This window comes from Falco biarmicus, chromosome 1, assembly GCF_023638135.1.
Source record: "Falco biarmicus isolate bFalBia1 chromosome 1, bFalBia1.pri, whole genome shotgun sequence".
Taxonomy (NCBI): domain Eukaryota; kingdom Metazoa; phylum Chordata; class Aves; order Falconiformes; family Falconidae; genus Falco; species Falco biarmicus.
Window position 1 is genome coordinate 45,660,970 of NC_079288.1, and position 22,974 is coordinate 45,683,943.

A 22,974-nucleotide genomic window follows, 5' to 3' on the forward strand; every position below is an offset into this window, starting at 1 on the left:
GTCTTCCAGTCTAATTCTATGTAGCCAGTAACAGAAACAGGTGGGTTAGCAAATAATAATTTCCTGTTGTGCAGGTTTTTTAGAACAGTTTCCCACTGTGTCCAAGATCAGCGTCTCTTTGATGTTGGTGATCAGAACTTTAGAGAATTGAGAAGTCTTGATTTTTGAGGAAATTGCTGATGCAGTTTCTTCAGGACTAAGAAGAATTGGCAATAACTTGTGTGGGACCATGTTTACATTTTTGCAGCTGATGATAATTAGCATTTTCCCATCATCTTTTAATTAAGAAATATGCTGATCCTTCTTATCAGTTCGTGCTCCCAGCTGCTAGGTAGCTTCTTTTTTCTGTTCTATCAGTGCCGTAACTGTGTTGCTTGTACTACTCAACTTCGTCCTGTTTCTAGTGCTGTCATCTAGAATATTGTCCAGGTCTTCCTGCATTGTGTCCTGGCCCGCCTGTATTGACTGACAGCTTTCAATCTTGGCCAAGAACTTGAGTCCATTCTTACTGAATAATGCTGGAACTCTTCAAGACTGTTCGATTCAGGTTTGCAGCATTTAACCCAAAACAAAGCAGGTGGATTCCACTACTTGCCATGTTTTGATGTTTCTGTTGTAAAGATTTGTTAACCACCTCCTGTTAGAGAGCTGTTAAAATGCCTTTTACATGTATGTTGTTAAGAAGTGGGAAGAAATAATGAGAAAAATAATGGGAAATAATACTTTAGATGGCTATATCTTTATTTACCCTCTACTCTTTAGTACTTTTAGTAATTTTTTTTTTTTCTATAGTAAACATAACCAAATAACTCAGTAGTGCTTTCCTGAACAACTAGACTTGTATTTGTGCTCTGAAGTAGCACATGGACAATAGCATTTTACTTTTGTGTTTGCGTGCCGGTGGATGTGCAGTTAGGCAGCATGGCATGCATATTACTTCAACCACTGTAGAACCAGGAACATAATTTCATACAACATAATTTAATGAAAAGATACCACCTTTATATTGCTGACGGTCAGCAATGTTTGTAAGCAGAGAATGGTTGAGAGGTTAGTGTTCATCATGAATGCAGAACTACCTGAACTGGCGAGGTGATAGGACCACTTAGAACTTGGCTACTGCCCATCAGAATAAACATAGTAGGATCCCTGTCTGTGTAGTGAGTAGCTGTATCACTGCATAGTAGTTTCTTGAGTGGATGTTTTGACTGCATAATTTCATTTCTTTTGTAGTGTAACTTGGTTACATAGTCTGCCGATTCTGCATATAAATTTGTCGTTGACTTTCTCTGTATTTTTTATTAGATATAGCTACATTTCAAGAAAAATTGCAAACTGTCATTCTGACTTGTGAGAGTGGTGGGCTGCTCAGGCTACTGGTAGTTTGTAGAACTTTGCAAATCTTCCTTTGTTCCCTGTTTCATGGGGGAGACTGTAGTGTGATAAGTGAATAGTATGCTTGGTTTAATTTAGATAAAATAAACTTGGTGGAAATACTGTATTGGAGGCATCCATGAAAGATTTTGTGTTTAACAGTGGAAATCAGTTGTTTTAATTCTGCTATTTAGGAGATAACAAAGACAATTGGTTTTAACAGCCTGAGGCCATACTTTATCTCATTTATCATTGTTCTGTCATTTTATATCTCACTTTCATCAAATCTGTTTCAGCTAGGTAACCTTTTATTTGATATACCAGGCATATTTTAATTCAGTCTCAGCTATTAATTTTTAATTTTTTGACTTGTACCCTTCCATGACCTTGGTTTTTTAGGTGTTCTAAAAATGCTTAAGCAGTGTATCTGCACAGAATGTGCAAGTGGCAAGTAGGTTCTTCCATGTTTGCACTGAGTTCTATTTTAGATCCTCCATGGAAGAAAAAGTAGACTCGTGCTTGCTTAGTAATGTGCTGTCGATGAAATGATATGTAATAATGTGCAATAACCTGTGAATGGCAAAATAGAAAAAATATCCAAAGACATTAATTTGAATTTTTTAATTGATTACTTCCTTAATACCTTTAAAACACCTATATTCATATTATATTACGTGGTACTTCTCAGCACTTCAGTTGATTATGAAGCTAAAGGTGGGTAAAAGGGGAAAGCTATGACCCCCCCCCCCCCCAGAGGTTCTTATAACACAGTGGCTACATTTAAGTGTATATCGACACCATATAGCATTTCAAAAGTGACTTCCAGTATGATATCTCACAGCTACTTGTTCTGATTTTTGAAGAAGGCAAATTCTATTTGCCTCTTTTAAACAAATTTTAAATTTTGCTTTTGGTGAAGACTGACTTGCACAGGAGTTCTGCCTAAAAGTTGCATTCCTGAGGCTCCTCCATTTGAAGCCAGCTCACAGTGCAGGACAGGATTTAAGACTACTGGTCCAAATAGCAGAGAGCAACAGGTTTTCCCCTTCAGAGGAAAAGATATCTGGAAGCAGTCCATGCTGCTTTGAAATATTTGTATTTGGCTAAAGATATCTTTCATATTTGCTCAAATTCCATGACTAACTTTGTACTGCAGTAAGTGTAAACATTTTTTATTTTTTTTTTAAACTGTAGGGAATGGTAGAAAATATAAAGGAGTTTTCATTTAGCTAAAAATTTCATTTGGTTCTAGTGTCCTGTAACTTGAGGATGCTATTGAAGCCCAAGGGATTGGTTTGCATCAGTCTTGCTTGCTCTGCGTTAGACAACTGCTAGCTGCATTTTTAATTTAGGTGTTAGAAGCTTCAGTTAGTTAAAGTGACTGTACTTCATCCCAGCTGATCATTATCTAAGGACCAGTATCCACTTCTACAGCTCCTGTAGGGATCAGACGTGCTTCTCTGTACCTAAGGTGTGACTATAAGAGGCTGAAAGTTACAAGTAGCCTGCATTAAATTTGCTAATATCGGTCAGATTTGTGTTCTTTTTTCCTCGCAAAACTTTATGTAAAAGAGTAACTACTATTTTAAGGGAAAGAAACCCACATTGATTATTTGTGGGTGAAAGTGAGCTCCTTTCTTAGTATAACATACCAAATTTTATACTGATTGTCGATGTGGACGTTGCTTTATTCTGAAATATCTGCAGAAATGGGAAACCTTGTGTTTAAAGGGTGTTATTGGAAGTTTAAATATGTGTGTCTGTGTATATGTATGTGTAAATGAACAAAGGCCTCTGAATACATACTGGTATTTAGCCTTAATTTTTAGCTATGTGTTGATACAGTTTTGATAGCCTGACAGCAAAATTTCATTTAAAATCGTAAGCAGGATTCTTTTGTTTAGGACTTACCTATAAATTCTTTTGAAATCTGCCTCCTGACAAGATCCCTTATTAGTGTTTGCAGTTGTTACATGCTTTAGCCTTTTGTAATTTTGTCATCAGTGCAGGTCAGAGGTGAAAGGCTCAATTGCTTTGATGCACTTGTTAATATCAGAGGGAAATGGAGTGTATAATTTGTAGAAGTTTTGCTTTACAGAAGGCTTTGTACTTTATACAGCAGGGATATATCTAGGACTGTGCATCTGAGTGCAGTAATGGAGTATTATCCAGTCCAACCTGTTTTAATAAAACCTTGTTTTGTTCTTAAGTAAAATTGAGGTGGTAGTGTTATACTTATTTTTCATTGATTTCTTATTAAGGAAATGAAGGTAATATAGATGCTGAAGGTAATATATAAAGTGACTCTTGAGGACACCAGAGGTGTAGACTAGAGGTGAGGTAAGATGTCTGTAGTGTATATAGAAAGCACGTTAACAGGTCTGAAAACAGTTATGAGGGTGTAGAATCTCCCCAGTTAGATAGTAAAGGGAGTGTAATATATACAGTGTATGCAACTTTGCTGTATTAATTTTGAGGACAGCGAAACTCATTCTTAGATCTTGGGACAACAGGCTATAGGTCTTTACTTTTTCCTACATTGTGCATTCATAGCCAAATTGGCAAATAATGTGGAGTCCAAACTACCAACATCTAAGCATTTCACGTCCACAATCTATGTATTTTTTTTAATTCAATATAGCTTTTGCCTTAAAGACCATATCATGGCTACAGTACATCTTACCTAAAGACCATTTTATGTTGAGTAAAAAAGAATTAAAATTACCTGTTCTTGATATAAGAAAGTGTTATTTATGCAGAGAGACTTAAGCTTTCTTCAATTCAAGACTCTTGCAAAGATTTGGCGTTCTGTAAGTGATGGCAAGATTGCAGAGTGATTATAGATAAAGCTGGCAGTAAACTGGCAGTACACTGGTACATTGTTTCTTGGTGATTGTGTTACAGAAGGGGTTGTATCGCTGTTTATCATTGTCTCATTGTTGCTTACATCACCATGTTGAATCATTAACCAGAGCTGACCAGATTCTCTTCTTACTTCAGTGCAGCAGGCTTATGTAAATGGGTATGGTGAGAAGGCAATGTGCTCCTTATTAAATTAAAAAGAAAACCCTGCAACATTGTGTGTGTATGTAAGGTTAGAATTCTGATCCCTTTTTGTTGTCCGATTCTTACGGAAATGCTTCCAGGGATGTTTGCACAGTGAATGTATGTGTCCTGGGTGTGAGAGGGGACGTAGTACCCTCGGAGCCATGGGTGGAGGGAATAGATGAAGAGGCTGCATGTGTTGGAGGCTAAAGCAGAAACACCCGGTGTAGTCCACAGCTAGGGAGCAGACCTGCGTTGTGAAATGCCAGAAACATGGTTGCTTTTGTCTTTATTTCCTTCATGGGCACCAAGAGCTGACTGGTACTGTTCATAAAGTACATACTGTAAGGAGAGTGTTGGATGACTAAAAATTAAATTGGATCCCTTGGCTTCTCTGAATTGGGATTAGTAGGGTTTCAAACGGTAAGCCAAACGGAGGGTACTTCTCTCTTCTGTAGTTGCTTGCTTAAAGAACTGGGATTTTATTTCTGTAACTTAACTCAGTTACTAATGGCCCACCCAACACATAGCTCTCTTCTGAGAGAAACAACATTTTCACCTGGTTCAGGTCACCAATTCTCTTCTGTTACTGTCACACCCTGGAGGCTGAAACCCCATCTATCTGCTTTGCACAGCAGCTCCATACTTCACTGCGCAGCTGTCATGCTGTTCTTCGGGTAAGGCATGCCACCGAAGTTATGACTGTTTGGGTGGGATATTTGCCAAAATTAGTGTTGTTTATATAGAATATCCCAAACTGATCACCACAGAGAATGAGTGGAAGTCACCCTATTCTCTGAGAAAGGTGTGTTTGTGTGTGTGTATATATATAGATATATATATACACACATATAAATATATATCTATATAAATAAAAATCTCTGATTTACAACTTTGAGGTACTCTGGGACTCTCGAGTTAAAACCACATCGTAAATTGAAATCAATACTTCTGTTGCTTCTCCAAGACAGGCACTGATGTGCTGTTCTGAGATCATAGGTGTATTAACACCTATGCAAAAGCTTTAGTTTTAGAATTCTGTATAGTACAATTGAAAAAAGCAAAGAAGGAAGTCTAAACTGAAGTGTGGGACAGAAGAATCATCCCAACCCCACCTCTGCCACTGACTTTTATGGTGTTCTTTTGCGTATGTCCTGCATCTTCCAACAGTTGTCTTAGCCACGAAGCAGTGTCACTCTCCGTATTTCTCCGTATAGCAGTATGAGGCTTGATTGCTTTGTGACTTGTTATGGCATTCGGGCTGGGAAGAGCCACGCTCAGCCCATGTACAGTGAGGGCAGTTGTATGTTAATTTGAAGTCTCCATGTGGTGAAGAACTGTAATTAGTGAAACAGTTAAGCAGAATGCGAGCATGGATTTACCTGATGGTAAAGTATACCCCTTGCTTTGGAGTAGTGTTTTTTGTTATATGCTTCTTAATGGGATAGGTTCAAGGTGGTGGTGGGGGGGGATGGGCCACAAGACTTCATCATTTTAAAAAGAATTAAGCACATCACACCCTATAATGTCTTTATGCTGTCTAACTAAGACAGACATAGATGGGATTAAAGAGATTACTGGTTAATTTAGAAGTCTGTGACTTGAATCTCAAGTTCAGATGCAGAATTATTGGCACAGTATCAAAAGGCAGATTGACTTTCTTAAGCTTAACTAGACACGGAGACACACAGTATAGAAAAGCTCCATTTTAATATCTAAAACTCCCTAGTTTTCTGTCAGTGTTTTCATCAGAGAGGTAGGAGATTATCATGAGAAAGCAGAGCCAGGTTTAGGGAGTCATAATCCAGTTCTTCCTCAGAGGAAGGAAAAGAAAAGTCTGTAGCTTTAAAACTTTCTGTTAAACTAAAAAGGAATTTACATTATAGTATAGTTTAAGATTAATGGTTAAACTTCACCAGTCTGGTGTACAACAGTTCTTGTCTGAACACCACTAGAATAAATTTTTTTATTACAACTGTCTTGGTAAGCGGGAGCTTGGATTTTTTCCCTGATTTATATTAAAAATTCAGAAAAATCTCCCTGTGTACATTGGAAACTGTTTAAACTTATAGTCAAACCAATTTTGAAATACCAGAGAGTAAAGATGGAATAAACATGTAAAATACATCTAAAAATGTGTAAAAGCACTGTGTAGATGGTGATAGACAATTTAATTCTTCGTAAATCTATTTCTGGACTTTGGTTTTATATATATGTAAAAGATAATAACGTGCAGACGTACACACATTTGTCTTGCAGCATATGTAAACACCTAGTACATATTATTAGTGCATTTGATAAACCCAATGATGTAAAACTGGGATGGCAGTGTGAACCTGGCCCCAGTTTATCATGGCTAGACTTTTGTAAGCTGTTAACTCAGACGGGGAAATGGTAACTAAAGTAGTGGAGCAGTGAATCAACAGTATGTTAAACCCTCCCCACATGGCTTTATAAGAAAAGCTAGGCTTTATATAATGCCATTATTTCATCTTAGAAATCCAATTGCAACTGTGTACAGCTAGAAATGAAGATGATTTATTTCAAGGCCTGGGTAATACTTTTTTTTTTTTTTTGTGATTGGCAACATATTAAAACATTGTTGGTGTTTGCTCTGTTTTGGGCTTTTTTTTCCCTACTTTAATCCCTGTATCGTTTACACCATGTTAAGAATTTGACTTCTGATCTAATTATTTCTTTACTGACTTTAATCAAAATCAGTTGTGGTTGCATTCTTCATAGTTATCAAGAATAATACAAATTTTAAAGAGGCGCAAGTGTTAAGGGTTTCCTTTCTTCATATTAGTTTTTGTAATACAGCATCTGAGACGTTCTTCTATTGTTTTGCATTTTAAGGGGAAGGGAGGTGATAAAACAGTTTTCCTGGGCATGTTTCTGCTTGTAACGGAGAGGAAAGGAGCTGTTGGGTAGAAGAAGCTCACGTTTGTGACATTTTCAGAGTGTGTGTGACTACTGTAAGGACACGTGTGTGTCTGCCTTTGGCTTGTCCTGCTGAGCTTGCTTCTGGTGATGTCTCGGGAAAAGATGAGTGCAGCAAAGGGTTAACTTTTTTACTATCAACCTCAGAAAGGCACATTTGCAATCCCTCCCAGTCTTGTCTTCCTTTTTACACCTCATTTGCTCACCGCAGCTCTTCACTTCAAGGCAGATCCTTTGACCTAAGCAGATTATTGTAGACGCATGAAGGACACAGCAAGCTACCCGTGCTTTTAAAGGAGGAGATTTTGGCTCCAAAATAGGACACTAAGCTTTTCAGCCTTATGCTGCTTTACCTAGTCAGCACGAGGCGGTGTCTCTGGGTGCTTAGTGGACTCCTGTGGAATCAGATGGGAAACAAAAGCAGAAGTGGCAGCTGCTGCAAATGTGGGAGCCTGTGCCATTAGAGAGACGCGATTGCTAATAAGGGCCTGCGAGACCTGGGTTTCCTTGGTTTCCACGACAGTTATTAGGTAACCCAGAAACTGAATTGTCTCCCACCATGTTTCTGGGGGATAGTGGGGCAAGGGGGTGCTCCAGGGACACAGCAGAGGAGCAGCAAATCATCACTCAAAGCGTGTGAAACTCCCGGGATTTTTGTGCCTTACTTCTTTGTTTGCTGTTTCTCATTTGTATTTGTGATTTGCTCTGCTTTACTTTTTATTCTGATGGAAGACCCTGGCGTATGCTACACAGTTTCTCAAATAATATTTTCCCCTTTTCATTTAGAGCTGAGCTTGGCAAAGCAAGGATATGAACAATTATACAGGTGGGCTACTCAGGGGGAGTGAAGATATAAGGCATCCAAACAGGTATTGGCAACCTGCAGCACTGTAAAAATGCCCCTCCAACAGATTTCTGTAGTTCCAGCACGGGAGACTGCCAGCAATGGGAGAAGTTCCGTGGGCAGAAACAAAGAGAAGAGCAAGGAAGTCGAGGTAAGAGGAAGGTTTCAATTTGCTACAGCAGGACGAGTGTGCCTTTGGTAGCCGGTGGGTTTGACTGCTCAGCAGGACGCAGCGCGCCGTAGCGTGACAGTACACACGGGTGCAGCATGCTTTAGCACACTGAAGCAAGCTCAGGTGATAAAATCTCAGCGTTACAGAAAAAAAGAGCATATCTGGAGGAGAAAAAAAAAAAAGGAGGGGGGGGAGTTGCACACCATGTTAAGGGGGTTTAATGTATTTATTTCAATGTGTGCAGCCTGCTAGTACAGACAGTCAGTGTTCCTTATAAGCTGTCAAAGAGCAGTTTTTGTATAATAGGTTGGATGAAAAAGTAGTTTTAATAAGATCCCTATCTTCCTGTAAAAACAACAAAAATATCATGCTAAAGTCTGACTTTCTAATATGCCTGTGTTATTCATAGCAAATATAGGCATCACCTCTGTAACTACTTATAATATAAAAGGTGTCAGTGTCAGTTTTATCCGTTGACCAACGTTCTTTGATTCATAAACATACAGAAGTGTTGTTCCAGCAGTAAATATTGTATCCTCTTGTTTTCCAGTTAAGAAGAAACTGTGGGTTAACTATATTAATTGTTGGAACAGAAAGTACAGAAAATCTGTGCAATTTTAATGGTATTTTTATAGGAATCTCTTTTGCTGTGTATAGATGAATTATGCATTGTGCAACAGTGAAAAAAAAAGCATCCCTTCCCATCCCAAAACATAAGTAGTCTGCTTATAGATGTAGCAGTAAATGTACATACTATAGACATGTACTTTTTACAGATGTTTAGTGTATCTGTGTGTTTCTTTCCCTTTTGCTATATGGAAAATAAGGAACCATTGAGAAAACAAACATGATGTCTTTTAAGTAATATCTAAGAGATTGTGTGACAAACTGCATCCCTGAAAAAAAGTAGTGTTTTAACTTTCTTTTTGTGGTTTGTCTGACATAGTTTTCAGAAAATTTAAGTTCAATAGATGATCAATGCTCATATCTGTTGATTGTAGAAAAGTATTGGTAAGCTTACAGGCCTTACTTAATTTTTAAAATACCTTTTTTTGATCAATATTTGGTTTTGACAAGTTCACTGAATGTGATTATTCTGGTTTTTGTTTGAGCACCTATGTATAAGCAGCGTCCTTCTCTGGAAGTAGTCTCCAGTTGCTTACTGTCATCAGAGCTCATAACCTCTAGAGATTTGTGTTCTGAAATGGAAAACTTTTGCTTTGGTTTGTTTTTATTCTTCCATTGATTGGTTAAAGATGAAGCTTCAGGTGGAAAAAGTTCTTTGAATTAAGACTCAAGATGTGAAAAGCAGAAGTATATATCATGTTAATTAGCTTAAAATTGCTCTCTGGCATTCTTGTTTTAATTTGGTCATTAGAATTAACTGAAGAACACACGAAACATTCACACAGGGATCATATAAGTGTGGTAGTTAATTTAGGAGTGGGGAAGGTGTGGAGCTTCTGAATTGTAAGAATAGTCTCATGCACTTTTCTATGTTTTTTTCTGATGAGGGCTAGGTTGTGTCATTTTCCAGCCAGACTCCAGTATCTCAGAACACAAAGCCTTTTCTTGAAAGTTGGGGAAGTTATATAGCAGAAATGAGCAAAATGGCTGGGATAAGTTAATGAAAGTTCTTTTCTAAATTGAATATTTAAAAAAAAAAAAAAACCAACACCAAAAACCACCTCAAGCCAACCCCACAAAACTCCCAACCAAACTTACAACTACAGGCTGTGCATTGAAATGTGTTTGCGGAACTGCTCCTTGCTGGGCAGAGCCTAATCATCCTGCTCAGAGATCTGCTCATCCCCTAAGGCTTACGGCTGTGATCTGTACAGCGTAAGAACTCCCTGATACAATTGATAGAGATTGTAGATTGAGTGGTAAAGACTGATGTTTTTGAGATAATATCTACAGCTTATCTGAATTATGATGATGCTCAAGTTTCTTTTCTGGGTGTAATGTAGGATTAGTGAACCAGCCTTTTTATTGTCCAGACAGAGGTTGCTCAGGCTTATGTTGATGGTCGTCTATCCCCATGATTCCTACAGAAAGGGAAACTTCCTTGCTCATGCTCAGTGTTTCTGTCTGTGTTGGTGAGGGGCTTCAGGGTTCATGGTATCCACTGATACTGTGTTTGCAAATACCTGCTGCCTCTGCCTTTCCACGAGCAGGCATTTTGAGGTGAAAGCTACATCAAGTAGTTAAATGGGCTTCCTACAGCAGTGAGAGCATCAAGCTGGTTCAGGTTCAGGAACACATGAAAAAATGAAATGTCTGAGAGGTCACGATAACAACTGTTAGGATAGTATGCCAGATTCTGTTATTGCTAGAGAATTGTATACAATGTCCTTACAACAGCATGCAAATTTGTGAAGAATTCATCTAATTGCAGAGCTCACTGCAGTGAGCTATTTGCAACTTTACAGTGAATTATGTAAATCTGGCTGACTTAAGAACCTCAGTTGCATGTAATTCATGATGCAACTCATTCTGTAATGCTTTGTTGTGATTATAGATGCTCATAGACATGCTTTCTCTGAAGGTTTTAATACGTGTCTGCATGCTTAAGGAAGATTGCCAGATATTGGAATATTTTTAAAAATATTAAGTGCAGTATTAATTATGAGCCACAGGTGCCCATAATGGATATCTGACCCAGTATTAGCAGTAGAGGCATGATAACATTGGCTATTGGCAGACTTTCTGTGCAGTATCCTTTGTGGGTGCAAAAATTTTAGTGCAGTCTACTCCTGTAATTTTTGGGTGATTTGCCTCAACAGTTAGAAGAAGTTCTAGCTAACGATGGATTTTGTATCAAATTTAACTATAGAGCCTCTCTGAGTGTAGTCTAAAGACAAGGGTAGGTTTTTTCCATGACAAGGCAATGAAAATGCTTAGGTGTTGTATAACCTGTTGCAGCAGCTCTGCGCTACATTTCCATATGCAGGTATAATCCTCCACTTGTTTGTTTCACTGATTTTAGGAAGGCTTAACAATCATTAATGCTACTTGTTTTGCCCAAACATTTATGTCAACAAGCTGTCTGTCTTACTCTTTTAGTAATGTCATTGGAAAAAGATGGTTGCAGAAACGAAGACCAAATTACAGAGTATAGGGTATATTTATCACATGATGTGGACTTTTTTTGATACTCAGTAGTCAGTTCAGCTTTCTTTAATACTTGAGAAAAATAGTGACTTTACAGTGAAATGTGTAATTATGTTTCTCTGATGGAGAAAAACACCTGGGTGTCTGTTTTCAGAGAAGTCTGTTAATAGAACTGTTGTTCAAAGTCAATTAACCTAAAAATCAAATTATGTCATCAGCATTCTAAACCTGTTAACTTTTTGAAAATATAGACTTCAGTGCCTTGAGACCAGTGCCACATTAATATATCATACTTAAATAGTTATGCTGGACTTATGGTTGATTTTCTGTACTGTGAACATAAAGGCTAAAGAAACTTATATGAATACTGAAGAATATGGTTATAAGTTGCCTGCTCTGGCTGATAATTTTATTTTTTATTTATGAACATATGCTGTGCAGTTCATAAGGAAGCCTCTGTTCACATTGCCTTGTGTATGAACATGGATTATTGTTCTCAAGTGAGTTAAGTAGAGAAATAAATTTTCATAAAGTAGAGAAAATCTGACAGAGCAAGTGAGTGAAGCTTAACAAAAATACTAACACTAACCTAGAGTTTGCAAGGGTCATTCAACAAACTGCCGTGACTACTGTGGAAATCTAAACTTGAATGTTGTATACACAGAGTGGGAGAAGAAAGTTTATAAAAGCCAGCAATAAATGTTGTGATATGGCAGAGAAGATGCTCCCTGCTGCCAAACTAAATTTGTAGACACCGTACCTTTTCAGCTTAACCATTATTTTTCAGAAAGTGGTACTGGAAAATTTGTATGCTGATTTTAAAAGGATTAGCATAATGAACTCTCGTCCGTGAGAAGCAAAAATTAGGTCTGTTTATCTGAATGTAATCATTTCAGAGTGCAAGATCTCTTAATAAGGAAGGCAGTGACAGATAGGAGTCAATCTTTATTCGGTTACCTTGCAGGAACTCTCATGAAAGGAAAAGAAAAAAAGGCCTTTGGAACTGTAATAAAATAAAAAATTGGACACATTCATATGGGAGTTACAGTGATGAGCCATGTCTGTTGACCCAAAACCCAACCCAATATCCTGAAGATGTTACAAAACTTGATACTCTGTAGTTACTTTTAACAAGTAATGAATTTGCCAAGTTATTGTTGCTTTATTTTCAGTTTTGATTCTTTGTTCATAACTGCCTCATTATGCCTCTACATTTCTATAGTCTTAGTATGTTTTGTTCTGGCAGAGGTGATGCTGAATCTTCATTTCTGCCATAGAACTTTGCAGAATGTAATAAGATGCAAAGAGCTTTCTTTTTTCTCCAACACATAAAAAAATAAATGCTGCTACATTAGTTTTTGAACCTACCTCCTTAAACGTCTTTCTCTTTCCCCATCAGATCCTCACCCCAATGTTTATCATACTTGGGCATGAAATTCAGTTGTGCATACTGCACAATTCTGTGCTGTGAAAGAAACTGCACCTCTGTTCTTCAGCAGTGTTTTCATGTTCTGCCATCTCAAAGGCAGCGAGACAGCAAGGGATCCCCAACTTTTGAGGCTTTAAATGCTATCAGGGAAATACTTTGATATTTATGGAGAAAGTATGTTGGATTTGACTTGAACCTGGTGGTTTTGCTGTACAGTTTGTACCTGTAAAAATGCAATTGGAATGTGTTGATCGAAATTATGTTATGTCCGTTTGTAGTGAAGAATGTGTAATTTTTTGTAAGCAGATTTTCTCTTCAAGTCAGAATTAAGACTGAAACCTAATGGTTATTTCAAATGCCCCATTAGGGTAGCTGCTAACATTAATTTTAAATGCCAACCTAGAGTTACTGCTAACATTTACCTTAAAGCTTGTAAATAGTTCAGGAGACATTGATGTGCTTTTTAAGGGTGGAGGTGGTAGCTGAATGTTCTTGATGGGAATGAATTGTTTTACGTTTACCTATGTTATCTCACTTGTTACTTGCTTAACTTTAAATAGATGTAATGGTAGATGAAATACTTCTAAAGGCATATATTTTCCTGTGTGCTATAAAGAAAGTAGGGCTTACACATCTCTATTAAATGATTTTCATGGCAATTGTGAAATACATACAGAGTTACTTGATACTTGAAATAAGTCTGTGATTAATGAAAAAAGTTAAAGGTTTTACATGTCCGTTTATTTTTTTTTTTATTGCCTTATAGCCTTCAGTCAAGCGGTGTACTGCCTTTTTTTTAGATGGGGAGGCACAGTATTTAGTGTAGTTAGATTTGTTAGTGGCTTTGAGCACTTTACCAAAAGGTGAATATGGGGTATCTCCTGATACGTGAAAACATCACTTTATACCAGTGCTTATAAAATAAACAGATATTTGTGGTTTTCTTGCTGATTATCTTAAATTCTCTTCTTAAAATTTCTTAGGTATAATTTAACAGATAAATAGATACAGTCATTTATTACCTAACATAGAGGTGGATATTTTTTCCCCCACAGGAAGTGTAAGGATGTTTGTTTTCAAGTATAGCTGCCTGAAAAAAGTCATAGAATTTCAGTCTTTTTAGGATGTATAATTTTTTAGTCAACAGGACGTATGAAGGTGGGAGAATGGGGAAGGGGCACCTCTAGCATATGAATCAGACTACTGAGGTACTTTGACATATATTGCTTTTCCTTCGTGGTTTGTCTTAATGTAAAGCTCATGTTGGACATGATGTTACATGCAATACGTGAAAATCTCTAATTCTGTATATTGTCAATATTGTATGGTATTTCTCAAAAGACACGGGAGGTTATTCTACTTTTCTTGACACAAAGGCTTGGACTACTGTGCTGTGTTTGCATGGAAATCCACCTGTATCTGCAGTATTAAGACACTTTTGCTTCCTGGTGAAGTTTTTCTGTAATTTTGTGCTGATAGGTTGCTGTTGGGTTTGGTGGTTGAAGTGCTCCCAAAGTCAGTGTGCTTAGTTTTCTTGAAGATGCTTTAGAAAGTGAAGTTCGTTATTGGTAAGTCATTTGACTCCTGTTTGGGAACTGTTATTATTGGTCTGCCATGTGATTCTTATGACAGGCGATTTCATGACAGTGAGAGAAAGGGGAAGTGTTACCTTATCCAGGCTGGGTTTGTTCTAATACATTTGGATCCTTGTTCCTTTTTCATATTCCTGCGAATAAAAAACATGACTTTTCTACCAGTAAGAAAGTAAGAGATTGCTTGCTGTGCTTTTATTAGCGTGCTGTAAGATAATGCCAATTCCTTACAGGCTGCTTTTCCTGATAAGATTACGTAAAGGTTACTGGCTGCATAGTATGATTGTCAGGCGTTTTATGAAAAGACGGTGGTAAAAGCGTATTTCACCAACTTGAGTTGCTGTGTATTGACTATGTGTCAAATACCAGTATTGATTTTAAAATCGGTCTTTTCACTGATAAAGGATTTGAAGCTTAAGATTCTATATCTCAGTAGCCTTCTTCCACTTTATGTTTCTAGCCAATGCTTATGATCTGCTGGCGCATGTCTTCTAACACTGAAGTCTCAGGAAGAAAGGTTTTATAATTCCTTCTATCTCTGGAATACCCAGTTCAAATAAATTGAAGGTTTGGGCTTATGGTGTATTTTCTCTCTCCTGCTCTAAAATGGTTCTGAGTTCAAAATATTAGGCTTCAGGTTTAATTTTATTTGGATTTCCTTCTAATATTAGTCTGACATTCTAAAGAAGAGGCATTGCCATATTAAAAAGTTAATGCAAATTTTTCCTGCAAAATTATGTTTTTTAAAAACAAATGCAAAATCCCAACAAACCAAAACCACACAAAAATACTTTGTTTGGGTTTAGTTAGTGGTTGTTTGTCTTGTCTTCAGCTATAGCCTTTCATGGTTTACTTAGTTTCATGACTTACGTAAGTCCTGAATTAGGTTGAAGCAGTGGCTATAATTGAGGCAGTTTCCAGAATGTTTTGTAGTGCCTAAATCTGGTAGCTGAATGGGGCTGATCTGGAACGGGAGACAATTCAGGAAACTGAAAAACTTGATTATTTGCTCTAGGTACCATTCACACTGACTTCCACTAGTCAGTGCTCTCTGAACTGCTGTCTCTGTTGCTTCTCTTCTGGGGGGTGACATGTTGCAAATACAGTTCAAATTAAAGTTATCGAAGGCAAATGTTTGTCATCAGCAAAGCCTGTGTTCCAAGACTCATTTTGGAAAGTACTTTCAAACCTAGACAGCGTTTCAAAAAGCACCTTCCATAGTCACATAAACCCCACCAAATCTTGTTCTGATTAAAGGCAACTCTCAGGCATGGTAATCTGGTTGGTTTACCTATGCAATTAGTTAAGGAACAACATCATAGAGGCTCAGATTGCTTGAGTGTGCTGCCGGGTTTGCAAAACTTGTGATGCTAGCCCTGCAGGTGTGTCCAGTTTTGTCTGAATCTAGCTACCTGAACAAGAATATTTTAAAAGGGAAAAAAGCCTATGTACAGTCAGCCACGCATAGAATTATATAAAATTCTTATTTACAGTAATATTTAATTCTTCTTCATAAAGATTTACAAAATTATACTGAATTTCACCTGTGTGGGGGTTTTTGTTGGTTTTTTTTGTTTTGTTTTGTTGTTTTTCCTAAGGCGGCAGAAGGTCTTTCTATGAGACACTTTGAATGTAGTTCATTCTTACTGTGAAAGTGAAAAATTCTTTGTATAGCACAGACAACACTTTTAGCTCATACCATCAGCTTTGGAAGGATGTCCATTATACTTGAATTCAGTGAATTGTTATAAGCATATTAGAAATGCAATTCAGGCTTACATATGTGCGCAGTACAGAAACTACTCAAATCACGTGAAACTTGTTGATTCTCCTTTTGTAAAATGAGGCAGTTATTGTAGATCTGCTGAATCCTGTACCTGCTTTTACAGCTCAGTGCGTTGTCTGAACACAATGGACAGCACCCAGGGTCTGCCACAGCCCCCAGCCTTCCCTCTCCTGCAAAGGCTTTTTCTATGAGAAACAATTTTTGTAAAAAACACTCAATTGTTAGCTCCTATTTAATATGTACATCTGTAAGTTTATGATTTTGATGTATTCTTCCTTGAATTTGGTATTATTTTCAACAAAAAGAGAAAAGCAAGTATAACCTTACTTTTAAGGGGAATGCAAACATCAGCTGTTTCATGTTCTAGGGTGGGATGATTTAAATTTCATAAGAAGATAGAGGATGCTTGTCAGCCGACTTCGAAGTATTGGCAGATTTCTCAAATTCTCTTCTAGGCTTTGAATACACCATAGTCATAACTTCATTTCCCCATCAGTTCTATCTTAAGTTGTGGCAGCAGTAACAGCATGCAGGCAATGAAGCATTTCCTTGTTCAGAATATGTTTCTTAACTGTATCCGTATCGTGGAATAGCAGTTTTCAGTCATTAACATGATGTCTATACCTTCATTTAGGTCACTTATTGGCCAGTTTTGTCCAGCTATGTAATCATAGGATTATGTGAATACAGAAGGATGAGGCTGTTTATTGGCAGTAATAAGAGAACTGTCTCTTGGAGCAAGTAAATAAATTGTCTGGATGCATTGCCATGAGATCTAAAGAAAACCCTTTTCAGTTTAATCACTGGATATATTTGGGATTACAGCTGTATTTTACAGCACTGTCATGCTGAAACAGTTTGAAGTAGTTATGGTAACATCTCATTGATTTTTAAAGAAGTGTTTGTCTTTTGAGAGAGATTTGTTGTCTAGTAGCAGCCCAGATAAAAAAAAAAACCTACACATGCTGTCCACTGTCATTTCTCTTAAAGAAACCTCTTGCAGATGCTGAAAGGAGACTTTCCTGTTCTGTGCTCTGTCTTTCACCATCTTATTACCCCTTACGGTTCTGGAAACCTTTATTTCAGAATAGGATGTAAATGTCAAGTAGCTGCGGCAAGAACAAAATGGGACAGACAGCAGTACTGTGTTAGTATTTCTGAGTTTTAACTACTTTGAGTATATTACTTGCGTTCACTTCAGAGACTCCCATTCTTTATCTCTGAAAGAAAAATAAAACGCTTGGTAGCACTCCCAGTCATGGGACTCTTCCAGTGGTAGGCAAGCCTGACATATTGCAAATGGTTGGTTAGACAAACCATTGTGAAAATAGTGCGTTTTGTTGGCGAAATGCATGCTGTTGATGCATTGGCCTTTTTGCAGTGAACTGTGCAGCGCTGATAAGCAGGAACTGAGATCAAGTCTGCTATATTACATGATAGACACAGCTGGAGAGGGGGGTGATTTGGCAGTGTACGAGGCCTGACGAGGAGTCGGTTTGTAACTGGGAAGGCTGTGCTTGGAAGGGCGCTTGTCTGTGGTGCGGGGTGGGAGGATTAAAGGTGCTGGAGTTGCGTGGGATAGTGATTGCATGAGTGTTGTGAAAGCTTTAACTGCTCTCTCCCAGTTTTCTAACCGCTTCCAGCCTTTTGCTCTGAATACAAGTGATCAGACACTGGTGGGCACGTGAATTGTTTTTCCCAAACCCGGTGTCAGGGCAGGATCACTGTTACACATAGGCAGCAACAGCAGGGCCTGGTAAAATCCTCTAGTGCTGCTGCTGTCTCCTACTGTGAGAAAAGGAGGTCACGGCGTGACTGGGGCAGTGCTGCTGGTGCATGCCTTGCCTGAAATGTGTCTCCAGGCTCATTAGAGAGGAATCCCCGTGGTACCCAGTGCCTGCAGGCAGTGGGATTTGGCCCTTCCGAGCTGCAGTGAGTGTATTGGTCATCACTGGCTCCGATGGCCCTCTTTACAGGATCCGTGGCTAATCATTTAATGCATGACAATCGTGTTCTTTTTGATGGCAGTTTTTCAGCTGTATTTCTTCCTACTCCCTCCGTTGTCTGCAATGCTGTTCTTTGAGTCATTATAATGACTGAGTTTGATGGACAGCTCACAGCGCTCTGACTTTGGTTGTAATTCCAGATGTATTTTCCTGTGCTTTCAGTTTTCTCATCTGGAATTCGTGTGGCATCGCTTCTCTTTTCATAGGCTGTTCCAAAATCCCCCAGTGAGGTCCATTTTCTAAGGGATACGGATGTGTTCTGTTGTTTTCTGTGGGTGGATCCTGTAGGTAAAAAGTTTCCATGGAAACAATAGACCCTTCAGCTTTTACAGTTCCCACAAAATTGGGGCAGTTCTGGCCGTACGGCGCTGCTCGCTCAACATACTGCTCACGGGGAGGCGCCTTGCTTCGCACCCGTTTAGGCTGCTTAAAATACAAATGTTCATCACCTGTTTCTTGTGCATTTCTTGAGTGTGGTTGAGAATTTGGACTGCTGGTGTCATTGTCCATTTAAAACTTCTGAATATTAACACAGAAGAACTGAAATCGAAAGTTAGAAGAGACTGGAAGAGCAATGGTGGAATTTTATGCAGGACTGTTAAATCTTACGTACCGTATCAGTTGGTATTTATGGCCTCCAGGATATAAATTCTCATTCATGGAATTTCTAGTACCTTTTTGTTTGTATGAGTGTTTGAGAGTTTCCTGTAGTAATACAGTCTTTATTCTGTATTATTTATACAACCATAGATCATGTTACTGGTCTTCTGTGTTTTTAGCAGATAGGTGGAAGGGCAGTTTGTCATAGTTTCACAAATCATTTTAAGATTCTGGTATTCCAATCAAGCTCACGGTGTTCATTTCTGATAAAATTAAAAACCAGTACGCTGGTCATGACAGTGCTGTCAATACCAAGTGTGCAAGGAGGGAAAAACAATCACCATGTGAAAAATGGTGTGCTCATGGATTGTCATTCTTAGTTGTCTGCTTCAGAATGTTTCAAACTAAAAAATGCCAAGCCATTTAGAATGTTTTTTTGTAAATTTTCACAGATTGTGTTACCAAGCTTTTTCTCTGCAATCATAATTGCAAGACAGTGGCTTTTAAGAGAAATCTGGCGTTCTTGCTCAATAACACGACTCTAAGAATGAGCATTGCATTCCTTACTTTCAGCGATTTTGTAGTCTCAGCATCTGCCACCAGCCAGCCTGGATAAGTTCAGTTGAGATCTTAATATAGAATTCTCTGTTATCCCCAATTGCTGTTGTCCAGGTGTTATAGGAGAAATATGACAGAATTAATTTTCTCACTGAAGCTAATGTAACCTTTATTGTCAAATAGCTAAACTCAAATAAATAGATTATGACATAACTGGGAATAGTTACTCTGCTGTCACTGTTTGCAGTACAGCTCATAGTGCTGCCATATGCAAGTGATTGGACCTGTTTTATAAAACTTTAAGGTATCACTTTAGTGACTATTCTGAAAGGAGATGGTTAACCTAGAGTATTTTGCTAAACTCATTTTTTCCTGAATTAAAAAAAAAAAAAAAGAAGAAAAAGGGAAAATTTAAACATGTTGATGATTGGATTGTTGATTTATGCAATGTTTTTTGCTAAAATGATTACCCCAAATACTATGTGTGTCTGTGTATGGTAACTTAATGTTCAGATAAGTCAACTGCAGGTTAAATGTGTCTGACTAAAGTTGAACTAAATCCTTTATCTTCAATGTGACGTCTTTTTTGTTCTTTTTGTTTGTTTGTTTTGCTTTTCCCTTGGCAGTCCTACATTAAGACTTGTTACTTTCTGGTGTGCACAAGCATATTTTGTTTGCATTCACTTTCTGGCAGAATAGCATTTGGCACTAGGTAGAATCAGAAGAATGGAATGTTTAAGAAACAAATGTTCTTCTACTAGTGGTGAAGCATTACTCTGTTTAAAATAAAAGCAAGCAAACACTGCTGATGTTCTAGGTGTTCTATGAAGTAATTAGTCAGAGTGTACTTAGGCTTGAAATCAAACATTGTGGCTTAAAATAGATTTTATATATCCTTACATTATTGATAATGAACATTTTGGTAACACTGAAAATGATAATGTAATATCTCACAGAAGTACAAGTGGCATTATGTGACATAATAGGGTGTCAGAGTTGTCAAGTCTGTAGTGAAATACCTGTTCCGAATTTTGTGCTACTTTAATGAGAGAAAAGCTAGAGTATTTCTTCAGTCTTACTCTGTCTGAATTGATGCGAAGATGTTTAATGTTGAGCTACTGTTTCAGGTGTCATTTACAGAAACAGATTTGCTTACTGTCCTTCCCATGATAAAGAAGAAAAAAAGTAAACTTTCATGGTGATTTGGGTGTCTTTTTTTCTTACATTACTTGCTTTGCATTTTGGTCTGTGTGCTGAGGGCTTCTTAGTTGTTAATTTTACTGTCTTTTATGATCTAGAATGACTGCTGTAGCTATGTTCAATATACTGCCTGAGTGAATATGCATTTTTAATTAAAGGCTTTTTTTTTTTAACCTTGAAGTGGTTATTTATTAAAAAAAAAAAAAAGAAAAAAAAAAAAAAGAAACTTAGTGACTGCAGCAGACTAACTTCCTGAAAACTTGATTTCACTCCGAAGGAGGCTACATTTAACCGCAATCTGTGAGGGAAAAATAAATTACCTGTCAGCCTGCAGTGGAGTTACTGTACAAAGCTTTTTCTGTTCTTCCTGTGATCCTACTGATTTTGCCTCCTTCCAAAATTCTGGTTAGGAATATTGAAAGATGGAATAATTTTGAGAAGTATCATGGAGAACCAAGAGAGATTTGTGAGGCTTTCTGGCTCTCCCTACCTACTCTGGCAGATTTCAAGAAATTCTCAACCTGTGAAGGTGTTCACAGCCTTGCCAGTTTGGGATCTGTGCTTTGAGACTCTGCCTGTAGCCCGTAAGGTGATGACCTGGTTCTGCATGTGTGTGTGCGCGGGCGTTGCTGCAAGCGTTTTCCCACCAGACCCAGTGATTCGGGGTCTGCGCTTGGGACAGCCCCGGCCACAAAGCACCACTTCCAGCTTGGGCATTGCTGCATCCACCGCCTGGCTCCTGAGGACACCAGAGCTTGAGCTAGAACAGTGTCACAGGAAAGGTTTGGGACCCTTATTTTGTCTAAGTTGATCTAAGGGCAATGTAGAATGTTTATGCACTGTGGAAGAGATGAGTATTTCAATAAACATTTTGTAGCAGCTGCTTCTGATGTTTCAACCATTTTATTAGGGAGAGATGTAAGAAGAAAATGTAAGTGCAAATCTCCACAGGAAACAATCATGAACAATCAATTGACATTTTTTGTACAAAACATATGAATTAAAATATGAAAATATAGTAAAAGGTATCTAAATGCCTAATCTGGAATTTTGCTGTTCCATGAAACAGTGAAACACTTATTTTTGCTAGTTTTCTATGAGAACTGACTTCACCGTGCGCTAGACACTAGATACTTTCAGATTTAAGAAATTCCTGAGGCATGAAGCATCCTTTTCCCTGCTAAGTTCAAGTCCCAGTTCATATTTCAGCTACATAAATCATAGCTGAAGGTAGGCTGAGGTTGTCTTTCTGACCAGGAAGGTGTTTGGATATGAACGCAAATTTGTGTACATTTCAGCTTCTGTGCTGTAGGTACTGTCTCCCACATTTCCTGGAGTAATCTTTTGACTTACTGGTCTACCTAAAGTGAGAAAGGTGTGTGACAGGGTTGTTTTTTTTTGTGGGGTGGGGTGTGTTTGGTTTGGTTTGGTGGGGTTTTTTTCCATTGCTGATGGGTTTTGGCTGTTTCAAATCATCAGTAGTTTTGTTTCATCTAATGGACCTGATTGTTTCTGGTTGTTGAGTTCTGTATGTTGGAGCTGCTTAGGCTGTAAAATTAGTTCTATAAGAAACATTAAGTCTGTTCTATGCTAGGGGTATTTTTATATGTCATATGGATTGTTTTTCTGTCTGTTACAGCAATTTGTAGGGTCTTGTCTTTTATGGTAATCTCCAAGGGGTTTTTTTTTATGCTTCGTGCAGCTACGTAGTGATAAAACTTCCCTAAAATTGTAACAAATTGAGGCTGTCGGAGATGGAATAAAAGCAGCTCCAAGGTAATCATTCGTCTATATGAACAGTGTTTTCTTGTGACAGAGAATCAAGTTTTGAAAAATGTGAACCTGATGAGAACTCTTGCCTAACTTTACTGCTTGTTTGATGTAAACAGACTGGGTTTGGAAAACTGGAGGCAGGGTGGCTGTTTCACGAGGTAAAGGAAACTGTTCTGTTTTATGCACAAAGCAGCAGGGAACTTTTACCAGATGTCCTTGTAAAGTCAGTTGCATTTGGTACAATGTTAGGGCCACCAAAAACCACATTATGAACCATTGGCCTTCACTTTGCACCTGAAAATAGTATGTCTGAATAGCAATTATTTGTCATGCATGTAAAATTGTGGATATAAAAACAGCAGAGCATGTCACTATGAAAATCATTTCTAAACACTTTGTGCACTGAGGGGATGCTCCATAAAATTAATCTTACACAAAAGGAAATAAATGCATGGGCCATAAAGGAGTGTGCAGCAGAAATGCCAATTGTAAATTTGTGGGTTTTCTGCATAAGAACAAAAGGTTTAAATGAAAAATCTAT

The 22,974-nt window shown here is 37.9% G+C and overlaps 1 protein-coding gene across 5 annotated transcripts in view; it reads left to right on the top strand.

Moving 5' to 3' along the window:
* MARCHF1 (membrane associated ring-CH-type finger 1) overlaps nt 1–22,974 on the top strand; it is a 258,484-nt gene that overhangs the window by 95,230 nt on the left and 140,280 nt on the right. Inside the window, exons 1-2 of one of the 5 annotated variants that reach the window (XM_056323103.1) lie at nt 7,713–7,889; nt 8,146–8,354. The exons of the other annotated variants lie outside the window; for them this stretch is intronic. Coding sequence (XP_056179078.1) covers nt 8,256–8,354 — 99 coding nt within the window. The 5' untranslated portion in view covers nt 7,713–7,889; nt 8,146–8,255. Of the gene's footprint in view, nt 1–7,712; nt 7,890–8,145; nt 8,355–22,974 lie in introns of those variants that run through there. 5 annotated transcript variants of the gene reach the window in all.